Below are 20,904 nucleotides of genomic sequence, written 5' to 3'. Positions count from 1 at the left end.
AACTTGAATTATGACACTTCTTGATGACAATGGGTCCGAGTATGGATAGTGTGTGATCAATTTGCTTTGTTACTTTATTTTTGGACCCAAACCCACCTTAGATTTATGGTGATACTTGTTATTCTTAGGTATATATTTAGTGGGTCTGTGGTATTATAAATTTAAAAATATTAAAAATAATTGTGCATAATTTATGTAATTGTGTGTTTTTTTTTGCTAAGCAAAAAATATATTAAAAAGCACAAGGGGTGCTACCTAATACAAGCCAACAAGAAACTAACAAGAAGCTAAGATACAAGACATCGGGTTGATACACCAGTTAGAGAAAGAACAACAATTGGACTTAACATTGTACATAAACCAAGTTCATATGTAATTGTGTGTTTGTTTCCTACAATCTCATCATATGTTATTTAGGTAACTGTCGCGACCCGATTTTCGGTTGGAAGACCGACTCTACGACTTAGGAAGAGGCGAACTCGATTTTTTTTTACCTCTCCAAATTTATTTGGAGTCACCACTAAGTTTTTTTGTGGTTAAAACATAGAAAACTCTTAGTTTATGCCCATGGATTAGAAAAAATGGTCTTTGAATAGAGATTCTGAATTCAGTAGTCGATTACGGATCGGGGAAGGTATTAGCACCCTGTCCGCCCGTATTAAAACGGTACCCTCGCTAATCACACAGATTTTTATACTCTTAACAATTATTCATTTAAAATTCAATTAGTAAAACAAAATATATTTTTATTTTTATATTTGCATCTGACAAGAGGTTATCTTGCTCCTACGTATCCCCAGGTGCAATAGGGAAATCAACACTACGTAGTTCTAGTTCGAAAATTGTTTCTACTTTAGTTGATTGCTAAGGATTCGGAAAATATCGGTAGGTTTAGGAGTATTGGTTTATTGAATTGATTAATTTGAAATTTGTTCAAAATGCGTAATTGTTTCGATTCAATGAGACTAATAATTTAGAAGTGGTATTGATCGTAGACATTCTCCTCATTTTCAGGGGAGTTAGAGACGATTCGAACCATAACCTCACTATAAAAGTCCCATAAAATTATTTGGTAAAATAGTTTCTAATTATTTATACATATATAACTTAGTGATAAAATAGTTTATTCATTATATATATGGAATTAATAGTTTAGAGGCGGTGTTGATTGCAGACCTTCTTCTCATTTTCGGAGAAGTTAGAGACAACTCGAACCATAATCTTCTATAAAAATTCCATAATTAATTTGGCGATATAGGTTTCTAATTATTTATACATATTTTAGTGATAAAATACTCTATTAATTATATATATATATATATATATAGAATTAATAGTTTAGAGATAGTGTAGGTCGTAGACCTTCTTTTCATTTTCAGAGAAGTTAGAGACAACTCGAACCACAACCTCAATATAAAAAATTCATATTTAACTTATTTGATACTACAATGTTGGGTTTTTTTATAGTTATAGAATTAAGTAATAAAATAGGGTTGGTAATTATTTTCTATAGAGGAAATTAATAGCTTAGAGATCATATTGGTCGTAGATCTTCTTCCCATTTTCAGAGAAGTTAGAGACGACTCGAATCATAGCCTCACTATAAAAATATAGTGTTGGTTTTTTATAATTATAGAATTAAGTAATAAAATAGGTTTGAAAATTATTTTCTACAGAGAACATTAATAGTTTAGAGATAATATTGAGAAGTTAGAGACGACTCGAATCATAACCTCACTATAACAATTCCACGATCAATTAGGTGATAAAATAGTTTGAAATTAACTTCATATATGAACTTAAGTTATAACATAGTTTCTAATTGTTCTTTATGCATAAATTTGAATAAGTAGTACAATGAAAGTTTATAAATTCTCAATCCTAATTTAATAATTGATAGTTATCATATTTTATTACGTGTTATGTAATTTAGGATAAAGTATATGGTATTACTCAATAGTTAGGAGATGTAAAATATGTTAACTAGCATTTTTGCTACTTTTATGAAGAATCTATACTTATATATAAAGCCAACATATCTTATAACTATCTAATATGGTGTAATTTCTTATTGTCTATTTTACCCTTCTAATTAAATATTATTATAATGGTTTTATACATAATAAAAAATATTAGTAGGAGTTAGAGAAAATTACATACCTAAAATATCATATTATCACTGTAATTTTTTAAAAGAATTACAATTTATTTTCATATTTTTTATCACAAAAAATATAATACAATTCTCTTAAATATTTAATATTAGGAAATAAGAATGTGGGAAGTGTATGTCGACACGCTAGTAATAATAAATATATTATAAGTAAAATCAAAAAATCCAAAACACTAAAAAAAACATTAAGCCATGAACGTGAAAGGGGTTGGAAAGGGGGGAAAATTCCCAAATCCCTTGAGAAGAACAAGAATGGAGAAATCCCTAAATCAAACCTCTTCTCCCATTATCTTATGCCATCTTCAATCTCAATTATATTCCTTCAAATCTCATCCAAACAAATTCTAGAATTCAGTGTTTCATTCTACAACTTCATTTCTTCTTAGTGCAGGATTTGCTTACTGCCGAATTCTTGTCATTTCTTCTCTTTGTGATGTTTGGTCTTGATTTTGCGGTTGATTTTGATTTCATCATTTTTATTGGAAGAGGTTCAAGGTGCTGATAGTTCCATACATAAATAAAGATGTTGATGGTTTCATGCATAATTGAGTTGATGTTCTTCATCTAAAAAAAAGAAATATTCACGACATAACCATGCAAGAACCTTATCATGACATGCATTCTTAATTCTACCAAGTGCACTTACATCAAGTCAGATTAGAATTCTTTTCAAGTACATAAGTTAGCTTCTTGATATTCATTTTCAAGCTCTTCAAGAATGGAGTATCATGATCAATCTTATCATATACAAGATTATATTCTTTTCTTATTCTTCAACATTTACTCCTTTTTCTCTTATTCTTCATTGAAGCATTTCATTAGGATGAAGATTTTGATCTGAGTGGTTAAGCGTTGTTATTGCTTCAAATCAATTTCAAGCTGGGAGTTTAAATTTTTCACTCTCTAGCTTGAGGGGCTATTAAGTAAATAATAGTGTATGTGAATATAAAAGATTATATTGTTGGGTTGGTTTTAGCCCAAGTTATTAATTTTTAGTAGTAAAAGGGGTTAGTTAGGGTAGTTAGTGTTTTTCTTCCTTTCATAAAAGGATTTCATTGTATTCAATTCATTCAATAATCATTCAATGAATGATTTTCTCATTCTTTCTATATCAAGATTTATGCATGGCTCTACTCTACCATTTTAACAAGGAAAGAAACAAAAAAAAAAGTGTTTTAGTCTCTTAAAAAATTTTAAAAAGTTTTAATGGTTTCAAGACCTTTTTTTATTTTCTATTCAATATTTAATTTTCCATATCAAAAACTTTGATTATGTTAAATGACAATAAATTTATTATTTTATAATATATTTTTAAAAAATCATAAAATTAATTACTTTCATTGACATGTACAATTTAGTTAGAAATGTCATGCACTCTTCTCTATGTTCCTAAACTTTTAATGTTTTGGTTTTTTTAATCTATTCAAGATCTTTTGACTTTTTATTAAAAAAATAAATTATATGTATTTTTCTAAATCTACCATTATTTATTTAAGTATTTTTCCCACATAATCTACTAGACATTCTTAACTTCCCTTCCAAAATTTTCTTAATTTTTCAATGTTTCACTTTCCCTTAGTAATTTTTTGAATGCACATATGGGTTTGTATATATGATTCTAAAAGAGTGAGAGTAAAATAGGGATGGTAATTAGAGATAGCGATGAAGACCGAATATGTAGGTATACCTTTAAACCTTGAATTTAACGGGAAAATCTATTATAACTCGATTCAATTTTTACCCTAGTTTAATTTTTAAGTTTGAATTTGGTATAGTTAATACATATCTCAAACCCGTTCTAAAACCGATTTATATATGCAAAATACTTATTGTGAAAAAATAATATTTCCATATTGTAGGATGCAACATTATGAATAATATAAGTTTTGGGTGGGTTCCTGTCGAGTTTGGGTTATCCGAAACTGATGGGTTCAGTAATGATATTATTATTTTCAACCTAGTTAATTTGGGTTCAGAATTTTAGGGTTGGGTAAATACAAATTTGGTCTCAATCTACTTAATTGTCATTCCTAATGACAATGGGGTGGAACAGACTTGAATAATGATTTCTCTTAACTTGTATATCCTTTTCCGCCATATCAATTGCAATTTCAATTCATTTGATAACTTTAGTAGTAAATGAAACTGTAGGGTTATATGATTCATCCAAGAAGGACACGATAATAACTTTAGTAGTAAATGAAACAAAATTGAGTTACTCGTTGAAAGTTTTTTAGACATTTACCATTTAGTGATTTATATGAATCATTATTTTTATCTTTCATGAGTTTTTTTCATTTTCATATGATTCCATGTTTACAAAATCATTCAAGTACAGTAATCGCACGAAGTGTTTTGTTTATCCAAGGTTTTGCTACAACAAATCTTTTAACAAAAATACATTAATTAGCAATATTAGTACTCGCTCTTCAATCTCATTGGTTAATGATGCATGTAAGTATAATAATATTAAGTGATGCAACTCTTTTATGTGGATCATTATATTGGTAACTGTTTTAGTCATTTTAATTCATAAAGTGATATAAATGGTAAAAACAATAATTTATATTTTTTAAATAAATTGTTTTCTCTTGCGGTAATAAATTTGAATCAAAGAAACAATGTTTTACAAAAGACTTATTTTATCTTGTAGAAATTATTACAAGTCTCAATTTATTCAATAGTTAGACCATTATAGTTATTGTATTATTAGTCAATGTCTTATCTTTTTAACAATAAACATTTTTTCATGAACAATATGAGTAAGTATTTATAGGTATCCGACAAATTTTAAAATTGGATTATATATTTATATATTTTATAATAAATAATATATATAATTATTACATGAATAATAATATACATATATCATAAACTTATGGCATTATGCTTCAATCACTAAAAGTTAAACAATAAACCTAAATAACATATAATCCTAAAGTAATATAAAATTATAATATATATAAAATATTTAATTAAAAAATAATTTTATAATTATGAATGATTACCATAATACTCATATCTATTTTAATTTATTTTAAGTTATGAGTATTTTTACGGATTCTTATGGGTTCGGTATTATAGGAGTGTGAGAAGAAAAAAGCAACTCATTGTTTTGGAGGGTTTCCCTTGTTCCCCGCCCTCACCTCATCACTCTCTCAAACTAAATTTACCATCAATGGCTCTTTCAATCTCATCCTCTCTCACTCTCCATTCTCACTCATTCTTCAACCATCAACAAAAACGCTCTTTCACCACCTCAAACGTCGTCGTATGCTCCGCTAAATCCGTCCACCCTCCCAAGCTCAGCGCCGCCGCCGCCGCCGCTCGAATCGAATCGCTGAGTCAGGTTTCCGGCGTATTGGGTTGTCAATGGGGCGATGAAGGAAAAGGTAAACTCGTTGATATCTTAGCCCAGCATTTTGAAATCGTTGCTCGATGTCAGGTATAATATGCTCTTCTATATCAAGTTCATTCCTTTTTACCTTTTTATCCATTTTCTGTTTGTTACAAATCATGGGTAGTTGTGGTAACTTAATGAAATTGTTAAATATGGTGTTGTTAGGTTAGTGTTGAAACTTGAATACAAACTATTTGTCTTTTTGTTTCTTAGGAATGAATATCAAATTTCCAAACATTTATTCGTTACATGTAAGGAATTTATTTCTTATTAAGTAAGGTCTCGGGTTCGAGTCATATGAATGAAAATATTTAGGCATTGACTATTCGTGTTCAATTTGATTTCGCGGAGCTTTTAGAACGAAATGATCCATTTGAACCCGAGAATTACTAATATAACTCACATTTGAGGTTGATTAATGGGATCTCACCGTCCTCAAGTACTAATGAGTTTGACTCTGAGGAACTAATGTGTCCGGTTCTAATATTCTTATAGCAGAATTCAGGGGGTTTAGTTTCAATTTGTTGACTTGGAGTATCACCTATGACCTATTGTAGAGAAGATTGTATAGTCTCGCCTTAGATGGTTTTAGCATATTTGTGGTACAAGCCTTAGTAAGGAATGGATTAGATAGATGGAAGGAAGTGCAATAGTTAGAGGTAGAGCTGATCAGTAAAAGTGGTAGTCAAAACCAGTAAGAAGGATTTAGATTTAAATAGTTTGTCTATAGATATGATTTCCGGTAGGACATTATGATGTCATTTGATTGTCAGGGTTTTAAGTTGTGGCCTGATGTGGCCAATGCAGTCTGCAATCACGGTTTGTTGCGGTTGTGGTGGCTGCCACATCATGTGATGTGGTTTGCATTTAAAACACTGATCCATGTCTACTTCATACTCACATACTTCTTCAATTCCTGTTACGTTGGTTTATTTAAGGTGATTATTGATTTTACTGTGGTCTATGATCATTCCAAGTTGCAACAGTGTAATTTAAGTCACTTCTGTAGTTCTGTTTAATACCCCACTTTCTAGCTAAATAGATATGTATTAGTCAAACTTTGTATTTAAGATTTTGGAATTATTAGGATTCTCTGTACATCGATCTGTGGGCTAATGATTTTGGAATTATTTTGATTCTCTCTAAATTGGTTGTCTGGCTAATTAACATTATAATGTACGAGTTGTGATCTTTAGATGATTGGTTTCAATTGGTATTTGTGAATGAATTTGGTCACCCCCTCACCTTTTTGTCTGTATTATTTGCACTGAAAATTTGTGACCATGTGTATCAGGGTGGAGCTAATGCTGGCCATACCATTTATAATTCGGAAGGGAAGAAGTTTGCCCTTCATCTTGTTCCATCCGGTATCCTTAATGAGGATACTCTGTGTGTTATTGGGAATGGAGTTGTAGTGCATCTGCCTGGGCTCTTTCAAGAAATCGATGGACTTGAATCGAATGGGGTTTCTTGCAAGGGAAGGATATTGATATCTGATCGAGCTCACCTGTTGTTTGATTTCCACCAAACAGTGGATGGGCTGAGAGAATCTGAGCTTGCTAAATCATTCATTGGAACAACTAAGAGAGGCATTGGACCATGCTACTCCAGCAAGGTTAACCGTAATGGCATTAGAGTAAGTGACTTGAGGCACATGGATACTTTTCCTCACAAGCTTGATCTTTTGTTATCGGATGCGGCATCAAGGTTCAAAGATTTCAAATATGGTCCAGACGTGCTAAAAAAAGAAGTTGAAAATTACAAGAGATATGCCGAAAGATTGGAACCCTTCATTGCTGATACTGTGCATGTCATGAATGATGCCATAGCACATAAGAAGAAAATTTTGGTTGAAGGAGGTCAAGCAACCATGCTTGACATTGATTTTGGCACTTATCCCTTTGTTACTTCATCTAGCCCTTCTGCAGGTGGGATTTGCACTGGTCTTGGTATTGCTCCGAGAGCTATCGGTGATTTAATAGGAGTGGTATGTGGATATCTACCTTTTCTTTAATGTTTGTTAAAATTGTTGGTCATCTTTTCCCGTTTGTTTGAATTGTCTTACGTATGAAGAAGCATTGTGTTTTCTTTTTGTTTTGTTTTCCTGCATCCGGAAAGTATAATGTCTACAATTTAAGCATATGTTTACAACGGAAAAATTTATTTCTTAATATTTATTTTGGCTTTGCAGGTGAAAGCATACACTACAAGAGTTGGTTCAGGTCCTTTCCCTACAGAAATGTTGGGTCCAGGAGGTGATCTCCTTAGATTTGCTGGGCAGGAGTTTGGCACAACCACTGGCCGTCCTCGACGCTGTGGTTGGCTTGATATAGTTGCATTAAGATTCTCCTGTCAGATCAATGGGTTTTCATCCCTGAATCTCACCAAGCTGGATGTTTTATCAGATCTCGATGAAATACAGTTAGGTGTTGCTTATAAGCATGTTGATGGCGCCACAGTCAATTCATTCCCTTCAGATCTCCGTCTTCTAGAGCAATTGAAGGTTTATTTCATGTCTTCCCCCGAGTTCTGCAAAAGCAGAATTTAGTGCTTTTATTCGATTTTATGTGAAGTAATAAGGTCTCAAATAGTAATTGCTTGGGAATTGGTATTGTACTTTCTTATGATTTTATTTGTTTTTGTATGTTTTAGGTTGAATATGAAGTACTTCCTGGATGGAAGTCTGATATTTCTAAAATTAGAAATTATTCCGACCTTCCAAAAGCTGCGCGGCAGTACGTGGAAAGGATCGAAGAGCTTGTTGGTACCCCTATCAACTACATTGGTGTTGGGCCGGGACGTGATGCTCTCATATATAAATGAGCTATCCGGTATCCTTAATGAGGATACTCTGTGTGTTATTGGGAATGGAGTTGTAGTGCATCTGCCTGGGCTCTTTCAAGAAATCGATGGACTTGAATCGAATGGGGTTTCTTGCAAGGGAAGGATATTGATATCTGATCGAGCTCACCTGTTGTTTGATTTCCACCAAACAGTGGATGGGCTGAGAGAATCTGAGCTTGCTAAATCATTCATTGGAACAACTAAGAGAGGCATTGGACCATGCTACTCCAGCAAGGTTAACCGTAATGGCATTAGAGTAAGTGACTTGAGGCACATGGATACTTTTCCTCACAAGCTTGATCTTTTGTTATCGGATGCGGCATCAAGGTTCAAAGATTTCAAATATGGTCCAGACGTGCTAAAAAAAGAAGTTGAAAATTACAAGAGATATGCCGAAAGATTGGAACCCTTCATTGCTGATACTGTGCATGTCATGAATGATGCCATAGCACATAAGAAGAAAATTTTGGTTGAAGGAGGTCAAGCAACCATGCTTGACATTGATTTTGGCACTTATCCCTTTGTTACTTCATCTAGCCCTTCTGCAGGTGGGATTTGCACTGGTCTTGGTATTGCTCCGAGAGCTATCGGTGATTTAATAGGAGTGGTATGTGGATATCTACCTTTTCTTTAATGTTTGTTAAAATTGTTGGTCATCTTTTCCCGTTTGTTTGAATTGTCTTACGTATGAAGAAGCATTGTGTTTTCTTTTTGTTTTGTTTTCCTGCATCCGGAAAGTATAATGTCTACAATTTAAGCATATGTTTACAACGGAAAAATTTATTTCTTAATATTTATTTTGGCTTTGCAGGTGAAAGCATACACTACAAGAGTTGGTTCAGGTCCTTTCCCTACAGAAATGTTGGGTCCAGGAGGTGATCTCCTTAGATTTGCTGGGCAGGAGTTTGGCACAACCACTGGCCGTCCTCGACGCTGTGGTTGGCTTGATATAGTTGCATTAAGATTCTCCTGTCAGATCAATGGGTTTTCATCCCTGAATCTCACCAAGCTGGATGTTTTATCAGATCTCGATGAAATACAGTTAGGTGTTGCTTATAAGCATGTTGATGGCGCCACAGTCAATTCATTCCCTTCAGATCTCCGTCTTCTAGAGCAATTGAAGGTTTATTTCATGTCTTCCCCCGAGTTCTGCAAAAGCAGAATTTAGTGCTTTTATTCGATTTTATGTGAAGTAATAAGGTCTCAAATAGTAATTGCTTGGGAATTGGTATTGTACTTTCTTATGATTTTATTTGTTTTTGTATGTTTTAGGTTGAATATGAAGTACTTCCTGGATGGAAGTCTGATATTTCTAAAATTAGAAATTATTCCGACCTTCCAAAAGCTGCGCGGCAGTACGTGGAAAGGATCGAAGAGCTTGTTGGTACCCCTATCAACTACATTGGTGTTGGGCCGGGACGTGATGCTCTCATATATAAATGAGCTCGGATATGCCTCTTCAGGCAAGTTGATGTTTTTCACTATAGAAGTATTTTTTTCCCACTAACTTTCACAGATTTGGGATGATAATGAATTTGTAGTGACTGTTAAGGATTACCTACTTATTATGTTGTTATCCATCATCAATGCCATTTTTGGTTTCTGCAGGAATTTGATGGTGCAATTTTCCCACTTTAATTTTGCAGTAGTTTCAGAAATGTTGAGTTGTTAGAGTAACACTTGAAAAGTACATGTATGCTGATAATATTTTCTTAGTGGTATTAAAGTAGCAGAAATAATGTTGTAATTTTAGTAACCACCTTTTACTCAAAGTATCTTCAAATTCTGGTTGTTCGGTATCATTTACCATCAATTTCTCTTGCCTCTGCCTGAATCAATTGGTGATTAATGATTTAGACTTAGATTCAGATTATTGGTAGCTTAATCCCTTCTATGTGCCTCACTCAAGAAAAGATTGATTTGTATCTAAGATTCTTACATAAAGATTAGAGGGGCATGGCATGATAGCTATGGAATAGGATTGGGAGATTCAGCTCTTTCTTTGTATTAACCAAAGATATCTCCTCAACTTATGGGTAAAGAATTAATCATTTTCAAGGTGTGTGGTTGTTCCCTCAACAAGTGTTGGTATTTTGGTCTAGCTGGGAATCTAATAGAGTTGTTGGTTCTCCTCAACTACATCAACGTCTTATTGGTTCTGTTTGAAAAGACAAGTTGTTGTTTCAAGGCTCTTATTGCATGAGACCCTGATCAGAGTACATCACCTATTAATGGCTGTATCATGATGGAGACTAATATGTAAATGACAATCATTTTCTGTCTTCATTAAAATCATAATTCTGTCTAATTAAAACAATAAACATATATGTTCCTCAAATAAAATTAACTTATTTTCTCTTCATTAACAAAATAAAGAGAACCACTTAAATGGCAAGAGCATTTAAAATTTAAAATTGTTACATAAGTGTGAAGTCTGTATTGGATAGAAGTGGATGAGCGAAAAAGTTCATAAGTGGAAAAGACTAAGAATTAACGTCTTAAGGTTTTGATTCAAAATGTGGTGTTTCATTTGTTACTTTTTACTCTTCTTATACCTTATATCAATGAAATTTTCAGCAGTTAGAGGCTTCTCGATCATGATATGGTGAAACGACTATTTTTGTATTGAACCACAATAGCCGAAGGAATGTGACACTCATTTTTGTATGGGAATTTGTATAGTAAATTGCTCTTTAATTTAAGCAGGTTTCAGGTTTGACTTGTAAATGTTGCAGACTTTAGGTATAAATATACCATTGAATTTGCCAGTTCGACGCCAAAGTTCAAGATAACATGGTACCTCACCAGTAATTTTGTTTTTAACGGAATACAAACATTCTTATTCCATTCTGTATTGTGTGATTTTTATTTTTTGTTTTTTGTTCTTAAATAAGCAAAATTATTGGTTGTTCTTAGCCAATAGAAAGTGAGGAGAGAGGTAGATGTTGTGGGAAAAATATAGATATTATGAGACCTAAATAAGAATAAGAATGATATTTGTCATTGTGAAAAATCATACGTTATTCTTATTTCATAGAAAGTTGTAATAAATTATAAAATAATGTGTGAGACCCAAATAAAAATGAAGATTTTATTATGTGAAAATGCTCTCAATGTTAAATATATAATTTTTCAATACAAAAAAATATTTGATTTTCCTTCTTAAATAATGTATTAAGGACACTTGTTAACATTTCCATATTTGCTTTGATGAAAGTGACATCAACCATAAACTTGAAAATATAAGCTTTCTTCTGATTAAAAAAAGGAATACCTACTAAAATTTCAAACAAATTTGTGCAACTTTTAGCAGAACATTGTAGCAATCAAAATCAGGACAATAATACGTTTTTTTTATTTATATGTGATGCAACTTTAAGGCTTCTTTGCCCAATTGTGAAATACCTCATATATTATTTAGAATTGAAATGATGACTCATGGTTGGGAATTATTAAACTAGCTAGGATATAAAGATAAGGTTACTATAAAATAATTAAACTTCCCTACCACATCATATTTCATAATCAACAAATGCCACCACCCAATAAGGAAAAGCCAGATAGAACCATTCAAAACTAAAATAATAATACTAGTCAACTGAACAAAAAACTAATATTCTAACCAGGAAAATTAATATAGATAAAATGAGTAAGATCTATCCCCTAATATAAAAACAAAAGAAAATCTAATATGATAAAATATTTTTATAAAATAATACTCTTAACTTCATTCTCGAGTATGGAAGAAAATCTTTGTTCAGGTGAAATAGGCAACAACATTGTGGAAACAAATGAGTTTACTCATAGAGTGTAATATAATATATTTACAGCTTAAAGATTTATATACAGTCAGTATATTATCTACTAATTAATCATTTGTAATTTTATAATATTTGCAATATCTTACATTATTATTAGTGTATACAATGTTAACCCTTATTTTTATAGGATTTATCGTTTTAAAGTTTTTATATTACCAATAAATAATAATTCTACATGACAAAGGGATGCATCTACTACACTTGCAACACATTATTCATCCTTTCCTTGTAAATAGCCATGAATTGAATAACCAATGAAATATTTCTTTTATGAAAGAAAGTTTGAGTCGAATCTAGTGATTTTATTAACATAATAGCAGGTTTTATGACTTAGAAAACAATTAAAAAATAGACTCAATAACAAGATCTGAAGTCCTTATACACTATAGCTCAAGTTCTCTTTAACATGTGAAATTTTCATTGGATAAGAACTAAAACTTGTGCCTAAGCTTTGAGGATTATTGCACTAAGCATAATTGGCAACAATCCTAAAGACAAAGATTACAAACAACATTAACCAAAATGAAAAACCAAGATTTGACATGTAAATACTATATATTTATTCACCAATCAAGGAATTGACCTTTAATTACACATCCATGTAGAATATAAACCCATCTAAAGTCTAATTTTTTTTTTATAAGATTCAACAACAAAAATAATCAAATATCATAACCCAGATAAGAATTTACATGACCAAAATAAATACATGAAAAGAGAAAAGATGTAACTCTACCATGTTACATGAACCATGGAGTTGAAGATCCTAAAGAGATGAAGTGTGATGCGAGAATATGCATGAAGAGAGAAAAGATTAGAGTCTCTAAGGAAGTGTTGAATTGTATGAACAAAGAGGTTGAAGCTTCTGATTGGAGGAATGTACAAAGTGAGAGGCACAGTAGAGAAGGCTATAGCAAACACAAGTTGCAACATTTTCTTTGTTTTTTTCTTCCTAAGATAAATAACTATATTGATGAAATTTATATTATTGCAATATTGTTGCTAGATCTATGAAGAGACACCAAAGTGTGATGTGATTATTGTGTGGTGGAGTTAACTCCTCTTCATATATAGGCCTTGACTTGTGGGAAAATGAAGACAAAGAGTAGTTATTTATCACATGTGTCATGGATTTATGGGTATCTTGTTGGTCAATTTTCAAGCTAGGTGGAAGATTCTTTTATTTATATTTATTCTATTTTTCTATTGTTGCTTCCCCTGATTTTCCTCTCATTATTAGGGTAAAACTAATCCCTCTACAACATAGTTAGACTTGTTCTCCACTAATGATGGGCTGAAAATATATCTCATTCCAATAAAAATTTGACACCTAATACAAATCAACATATATGTTTTTTATTACTCAACTTTTTTATTAGGTATCATAGTTTCATTAGACTGAGACGTGATTGTGGACAAAGTTTGGAACAACTGATCTACATTCGTTCTCAATACTCCTTAAGTATTGTGAGTTTATACTTTATAGTTATAGCTCAATGGTAACATCTCCATATAATCTCTGATTATAAGTATCATGAATTTGAGTCACTACATACTCTCTTTGAGTTAGGTTCTTCTCTTAAAAAAAATTATTAAAAATAACTTAACTAAGTCTAATAAAAAAAATTATATGTATCATAATCTTATCTAATACTAGAATATCCATTAGAGATTATCTAAATTCACTCTCTTTAGGGGATAAACTAATGCAAGGGTATTAATCTTAATAGGTGTCACTCACCAAAATCATAAGCATAGTGAGGTCACATGTCAAGGCTGTCACAATTTCTTGTAAGACATTTTTGCACCCATTCATCCAAAAATGTGAAACTAAGAACTCTTGGTTTTCCAAATCTCAACCATGGTTTCTGGTTTTGACACCCCTAACGGCTCTTCCAAGGGTTCCAAAGCCTTAAGTTTATCTATGTTATCTCATTCTAACATCTTGCCTACCACAGGAATATTCAATATGGGTGACACATAATCAACACTAATGGTCATCTCCTTGGTAAATGAAAGTCGTAAGAGATCTGGTCCCTCAAATCTCGTCCCGTAATAATGAAAACATGTCATATCAATTGAAAAATTTTAAACATTCAAAATTATTGTTGTTTTAGTTTTATTATCATTGGTATGGTACATGATTTGGGATATGGTTTGAGACCGCAGATATTTATTCCTTCATCATATGGTGGCTGAAATGTTCCTTCATATTCAACCACATGAAGCTTCCCCCTCCTTGTGCAAGTACACGATCTTCTTCATTCATAGCAACATTTAGGTTATTCGTTCTCATCCTTAAAATCATTCAACATAACGATGGAAATTAATTAGCATCAGCTAAATTAGAGATACATGTTAGATTTTAGAGATAAAAATAATATTGACATGTAATTTTGCAATAGCCACATGTAACATGTCTTACGTGTTGGACTTTTTTCAAAAAAGGTCTCACACACAATCTTTGATATGTGCACTTATCCGAGGTTACGTTTGTTAACTTTTTCCAAAAAAAAGTTAAACATTTTTTTGGTATTACTAAAGGGATCCCTAATTCTTTTTTGGCAAATAACTAATCACTTTTGAGACATGTGGCTAAGGGTGGAAACAAGTCAGGTCTGGTTTAGCCTTAAACAGACTCAACCTGTATAGCATAAAGGAGCCTGAGGCTGACATGTTAGCATGTTTAAAAAGAATTCAAAACCTAAGTCTAATCTGTTTAAAAGTATGGTCTGACATGTTTAAAAGCATGGTCTGATCTGTTAGTCTGTGTAAATGTATGTTATACTATACTAGTAGGTTACCCGTGCATTCACACGGGTGATAATATATTTTGCATGAATTTATTTAAACAATGTAAAATAATTTGTAAATTAAAAAGTTATTGATGATTACCTTATGAAAAATATTATTTATATATTTAAATGTTTATAAATTTTATTGATGATTATCTTATGAAAATGATGTTTTAATATAAGTTGTATAATACATGTTAGAGATTTTGGAAAACTTCTTCATGTTAGTCTAAATTCCTCAATAGCATTATAAGAGTTCAAACTTTCAACTTTATCTTATGATTGGGAAGAATAGAGATTGCAAATGAGTTTAAAAATTCAGAAGTTAGTATGTTGAATGTTTCACTTTCATTAACATCAGATATATCAACTGAATCAGAATTTAGATATTCATTTTCCTCACCTATAATTACAAATACACGTAAGAATATTCATTAATATAAGTTTAATAATCTATTATGTTGAACATAATGAAAATTTAAAGACATCTAGAAAAAGCACATGAAATTTTACTACACATTATTCATTAATATGATCAAATTTCAATTGTTGATGCAAGTACTGCTATAGATTGCAGAAATTGTTCGTCCTTATAGTGATGTTTTAGATTTGATCAACAATCGTACAAGTTGTTCTGCCTTAGCTTTACGTAAGTAAAAATAATAGAATAAAAAATATAAAATAATTCATAATCAACAATTTGAAGCAATACAATTGAATGAGATAAACAATGATGTTGAAATATGAAACTATATTTGATATTTATTGACTTGCTTACACTAAAATTGCAAGATGTAGAAAATGAAGTTTAAGGGATCACCAAATTGTGAGGTATTTTTAAATATTTAGGTTGACAATAAAATGACTTGAGAAGTATAACCCTACTTGAGAAAGGATAATTGTATATAAATATTTATACTAATAGTGCACAGATGTTGTACTCATAAAATATATGTTATTTTCAATGGTAAAATAGAGTAAAAAGAGACTATACCTTTATGTAAATTCCTTTTCAATATGCTTATTATATAAATTCTTATTATTTATAGATAGAACCAAGTCTTGCATAACATTTTAATTCTCATTACTATCATTAAATATTAATTTTTTCCAAAATTTAATAGATTCCACATTTAGGTAATGTGTAATAGTAATTAGTCGATTTTTTAAACGATAATAAAAAATGTAGATTGAACATGCTTGTTAACAAAATAGTTTTAATAAGTTCAATGGTTGTGTTAATTTTTAGTAAAGTAATTTCTAAATTATATATCGTATTATTTTTAATTTATATTATGCAATGTTTTGTTTATAATTATATTTTATCTTATGTGACCTAGTGATAAAAATGTGGATTAATATGTAATTTCATGCCTATTAATATCGCAGTGAATATATTAATCGAAAAGAGTTTAATTATCGATACATTTATATACACCTAAATTTATACATAATAACCAATCTCCAAAAATAACATTTTAGTTTTAAATTATTTGTTTATTTTAATCATTTTGTCAATTGGTTTTGTAACTCAAATACTCAATTGTAGGTTCATGTTAATTACTTTGCTAACTTGTCATCATAAGTTATCAGTTTAATGTAAATTCATGCCTATTAACACCCGAGTGAATATATTGATCGAAAATAGTTTAATTATATATATAATTATATACACCTAAACTTATACATAGTAACCAATTTCCAAAACTAACATTTGTTTTAAATTATTTGTTTATTTTAATCATTTTGTCAATTAGTTTTGTAACCCAATAAGTTGTAGGTTCATGTTAATTACTTTGTTAACTTGTAATCATAAGTTATTAATCTACTCATCATTAGTGGAAGAAGGTGGTAACTTGGTGCAAGATAAAGGGAGAGAGAAAGGTTTAAAACTCCTTTTGCAATAAATGCAACCTAATGGAGAGAAAGGACTTAAATGTCCTTGTTTAATTATGTCATTTTGTAATTCCGTTTTATATTTTTTTGAACAAATAAAATATGCTATTACAAATATACCCCTTAAAATGTCAAGTGTCAGTATAGGGAATTCTATTTTAGTAATTATGCTAGCTCATTGCATTATTATATAGAAGATATAGATAATATTAAAATAGGTCATTATATCTACATTTAAATAATCTAATATTCTTACTTTTAATTTGACTCTTCTAACCCAAACAATTAAGTTTTATTTTTCTATTAATATTATATATATATATATATAATAATAATAATAATAATAATATTTATATTAAGATTGAATATTATGAGCATATTATATATAACTAAATATGCTGACATGTTAGACTTAATAGGCCTTTTGGATGGTTGAAAGTCTGACATGTTAAAGTAAATAGAATTTTCAAAAAGCCTGAGTCTAGCCTGTTTACGAAAAAAGCCTAGCCTGATCTGTTATATGCTAGATAATAGATCTCTGATAACGGTCTAGCATGTTTTCATCCTTATATGTGTGACTACCCCCAACAAGTATTGCTCTCATGACTTGAATCTTTAACACAAAAATTAAACACGTATAACATTGGCTTGGAGGAAGCCTTGGTTAGAAATAAAAATAGAGGAATAAAAAAAGAGAATGGATCCACTTACTCCCCATCATAGCCCTTAATTTTAGGGAAATCCAATGGTTTAAATTTGTGAGTAAATCTAAACCATTAGTTATCCATAGAATTGACAACTAGGATGAAGAGTAAGTTTAAGTGGATCTTCGCTCAAAAAAGCCAAAAATAACAAACAAACACTTAAGTACCTAACCTCAAACCAAACATTAGAACATACATGTGTCAAAAAAGAAATGATAAATTAAATGTAATACTAAACCTAAGAACACTATGAAAAAACGAAATTAAAAATGATGCATGCAACTAAACCTAAACGTGTATTCATCATGAAGAAGATGTGTGTGTTGAACTTGCCTTCACTTTTGATTGTGTTGAACATAATGCCACACAATGCAAGAAGATTGATATATGTTACAATGAAATAACAAAAGAATGAGTGGGAGGAGTAGAAAAGCTATATATCGTCTTAAACTGTGTCCTTATTCTTAAGCTATATATCCAATCAATAAAAACATGATATGTCAATAAAAAAATAAATATTTATATTCTTTCTATTATTGTTTCAATATCATTAATTTGATATATGATTTCAGACATAGTTTTGGATAACGAATTTTTATGTGGGGTATAGTATGAATCACTTAAGGGAAAGGAGGAAGAATATGGATAAGGATAGTTATGAGATTTTAAAAATAAATGGGGTTCAAAACTAATAAAAAAGGTAGGGTTCCAACTCATTTTGAAATCTGACCCTCTTTTAAAATATTCAAGTCCTTGGTATAAGTAACTAGATTTATTGACTTAAACCAGTAGTTTTTTAATATTTAATTTTAAAATATATTTTTTTTGTAGTATAAAGGGTATTCACCTTATAAGTAAGAAACTATTCATTTTTAAGATTTGTAGTTATTACTCCCAATAAATATTGCTTTCAAAAATTAAATCTTTGATATTTTCCTCATCCTCGAAATCTAGTTACACAATTAGACTAACATCCTCGTACGGTCTTACTTTCTTACATCTTTGTCCCCACAAAAAAAGTTCTTACCTCTTTACTCATGTATTTTAATTATCCACAAAAATTGTAGATGACATTAACCTACAAGATACATTGAAGAATAATATATGATGATTAAACTCCAATTAGGATCCAAAATTTGAATTCATCCCATGTCACACCAATCCCTCTAAATGCTTCATCATCCTCAAATTCCCCAAACTCAACAACCTCTTCAACCACAACACTACATTCCCACCTTTGAGGAACACTATAGAAACCTCTCCAAACTTCTTCTCTCTCTAACTCACTCTCGTTCCCTCCAAAAGGGTCTTCAAATCCATGCCCGTATCCTCAAATCAGGTCTTCAAGCTATTCCTCTTCTCTACCACCACCTAATCAACTTTTACTCGAAAACCCAACTTCCTCATTGTGCACACAAGGTGTTTGATGAAAGTCCTCACAGAAGTTCCACTACTTGGAGTTCTGTTATCTCTTCCTTTGCCCAAAATGAGCTCCCTTTATATGCCCTTGACTTTTTTCGCCGAATGCTCCTTCATGGGGTTCGGCCTGATGATCATATTTTTCCGAGTGCAACGAAGTCTTGCGCTATGTTGGCCCGGTTTGATGTCGGGCAATCGCTGCATTGCTTTGCTGTGAAAACTGCGTATGATAATGATGTGTTTGTTGGGAGCTCTATTGTTGATATGTATGCAAAATGTGGGGAGATAGCCTATGCTCGTAAGGTGTTTGATGGGATGCCGGAGAGGAACGTTGTTTCTTGGAGTGGGATGATATATGGGTATACACAGTTGGGTGAGGATGAGGAAGCTCTGAGGTTGTTTAAACAAGTGCTGGTGGAAGATGATGTGGGTGTTAATGATTTTACGTTGTCCAGTGTTTTGCGTGTTTGCAGTGGTTCCACGCTGTTCGAATTGGGGAAGCAGATACATGGGTTTTGTTTTAAGACAAGCTTTGATTCTTCGTGCTTTGTGGGTAGTTCGTTGATCTCGTTGTACTGTAAATGTGGGGTTGTTGAAGGGGCTTACCAGGTTTTCGAGGAGGTGCGGGTTAGAAACCTTGGCCTGTGGAATGCAATGCTGATTGGGTGTGCTCAGCACGCACACACAGATAAGACTTTCGAGCTTTTCAAACAGATGGGAATTGTTGGGATGAAGCCTAATTTCATTACCTTTTTGTCTGTGCTTTATGCTTGCAGCCATGCTGGGTTAGTAGAGAGGGGCAAATACTACTTTGAGCTGATGAAAGACTATGGTATTGAACCAGGGTGGCAACATTATGCCACCCTGGTGGATTTACTTGGCCGTGCCGGAAAATTGCAGGAGGCAGTTCAGGTGGTTAGAGAAATGCCAATGGGACCGACGGAATCTGTTTGGGGAGCTTTATTGACAGGGTGTAGAATACATGGGAATACTGAATTGGCATCCTATGTAGCTGATAGAGTTTTTGAGTTGGGTCCTGTAAGCCCAGGTGTTCATATCCTACTGTCTAATGCTTATGCTGCTGCAGGAAGATGGGAGGAAGCAGCAAGAGCACGGAAGACGTTGAGGGACCAAGGAATAAAGAAGGAAACTGGTTTGAGTTGGGTGGAGGAGGGAAACAGAATGCACACATTTGCCGCAGGAGATAGATCACACGCGAAAACCGCAGAAATTTATGACAAGTTAGAAGAGCTAGGAGAAGAAATGGAGAAAGCTGGTTATGTTGCAGACACGTCTTTTGTGTTGAAAGAAGTGGATGGTGATGAGAAGAATCAAACTATTAGGTATCATAGCGAAAGATTAGCCATAGCATTTGGCCTTGTTACTTTCCCTAAGGAAAGACCGATCAGAGTAATGAAGAATTTACGCGTTTGTGGTGATTGCCACACGGCAATCAAGTTCATTAGCAAATGTACTGGAAGAGTAATCATTCTGAGAGACAATAACAGGTTCCACCATTTTGAGGACGGAAAATGCACTTGTGGAGATTATTGGTGATCATAAGGTGTTGAGTGGCATTAGTATACCGAGAACAAATCAGTATAATTTTGAAACTTTTTTGCCATTAATTTATTCTTTGCTGATGCTATTCTTGAATGTTTTGGAGAGAAAAGATTATGTTGTACTCTGAGAAGTTCAAAAAACATTTGAGTCTTACTTTATGGTTTACCATTGCATGTGGTTCCTAATCCATTTTAATGTGTACTTTGAACACTTTCTATGTTGGGTGGACAATTTTCCACAAGATTATGTGTAAACTTTTAAGGATGATTGAATCTGATTTGCTTTTATA

General features: G+C 31.9%; 3 protein-coding genes across 3 annotated transcripts; all 3 read left to right on the top strand.

Annotated features, from left to right (window-relative positions):
* Positions 5,281–8,396, top strand: LOC109356960 (adenylosuccinate synthetase 2, chloroplastic-like). The gene is made up of 4 exons (XM_019600617.1): positions 5,281–5,618; positions 6,868–7,560; positions 7,765–8,076; positions 8,226–8,396. Exons 1-4 carry the CDS (start codon positions 5,352–5,354, stop codon positions 8,394–8,396), a joined length of 1,443 nt encoding a protein of 480 aa, XP_019456162.1. The 5' UTR covers positions 5,281–5,351.
* LOC109356168 (adenylosuccinate synthetase 2, chloroplastic) lies at positions 8,401–10,122 on the top strand (the record flags this gene model as incomplete). Its single annotated transcript, XM_019599504.1, has 3 exons — positions 8,401–9,024; positions 9,229–9,540; positions 9,690–10,122. Coding segments are annotated over 3 exons (1,107 nt in total), but the record flags the coding sequence as incomplete, so codon positions are not given.
* LOC109356914 (putative pentatricopeptide repeat-containing protein At5g52630) lies at positions 18,735–20,904 on the top strand. The gene has a single exon (XM_019600546.1). The coding sequence runs from the start codon at positions 18,804–18,806 to the stop codon at positions 20,607–20,609; it is 1,806 nt and encodes a 601-aa protein (XP_019456091.1). The 5' UTR covers positions 18,735–18,803; the 3' UTR covers positions 20,610–20,904.

Source organism: Lupinus angustifolius, chromosome LG09, assembly GCF_001865875.1.
Source record: "Lupinus angustifolius cultivar Tanjil chromosome LG09, LupAngTanjil_v1.0, whole genome shotgun sequence".
Classification (NCBI taxonomy): domain Eukaryota; kingdom Viridiplantae; phylum Streptophyta; class Magnoliopsida; order Fabales; family Fabaceae; genus Lupinus; species Lupinus angustifolius.
This window is presented reverse-complemented; position numbering and strand designations above follow the sequence as displayed.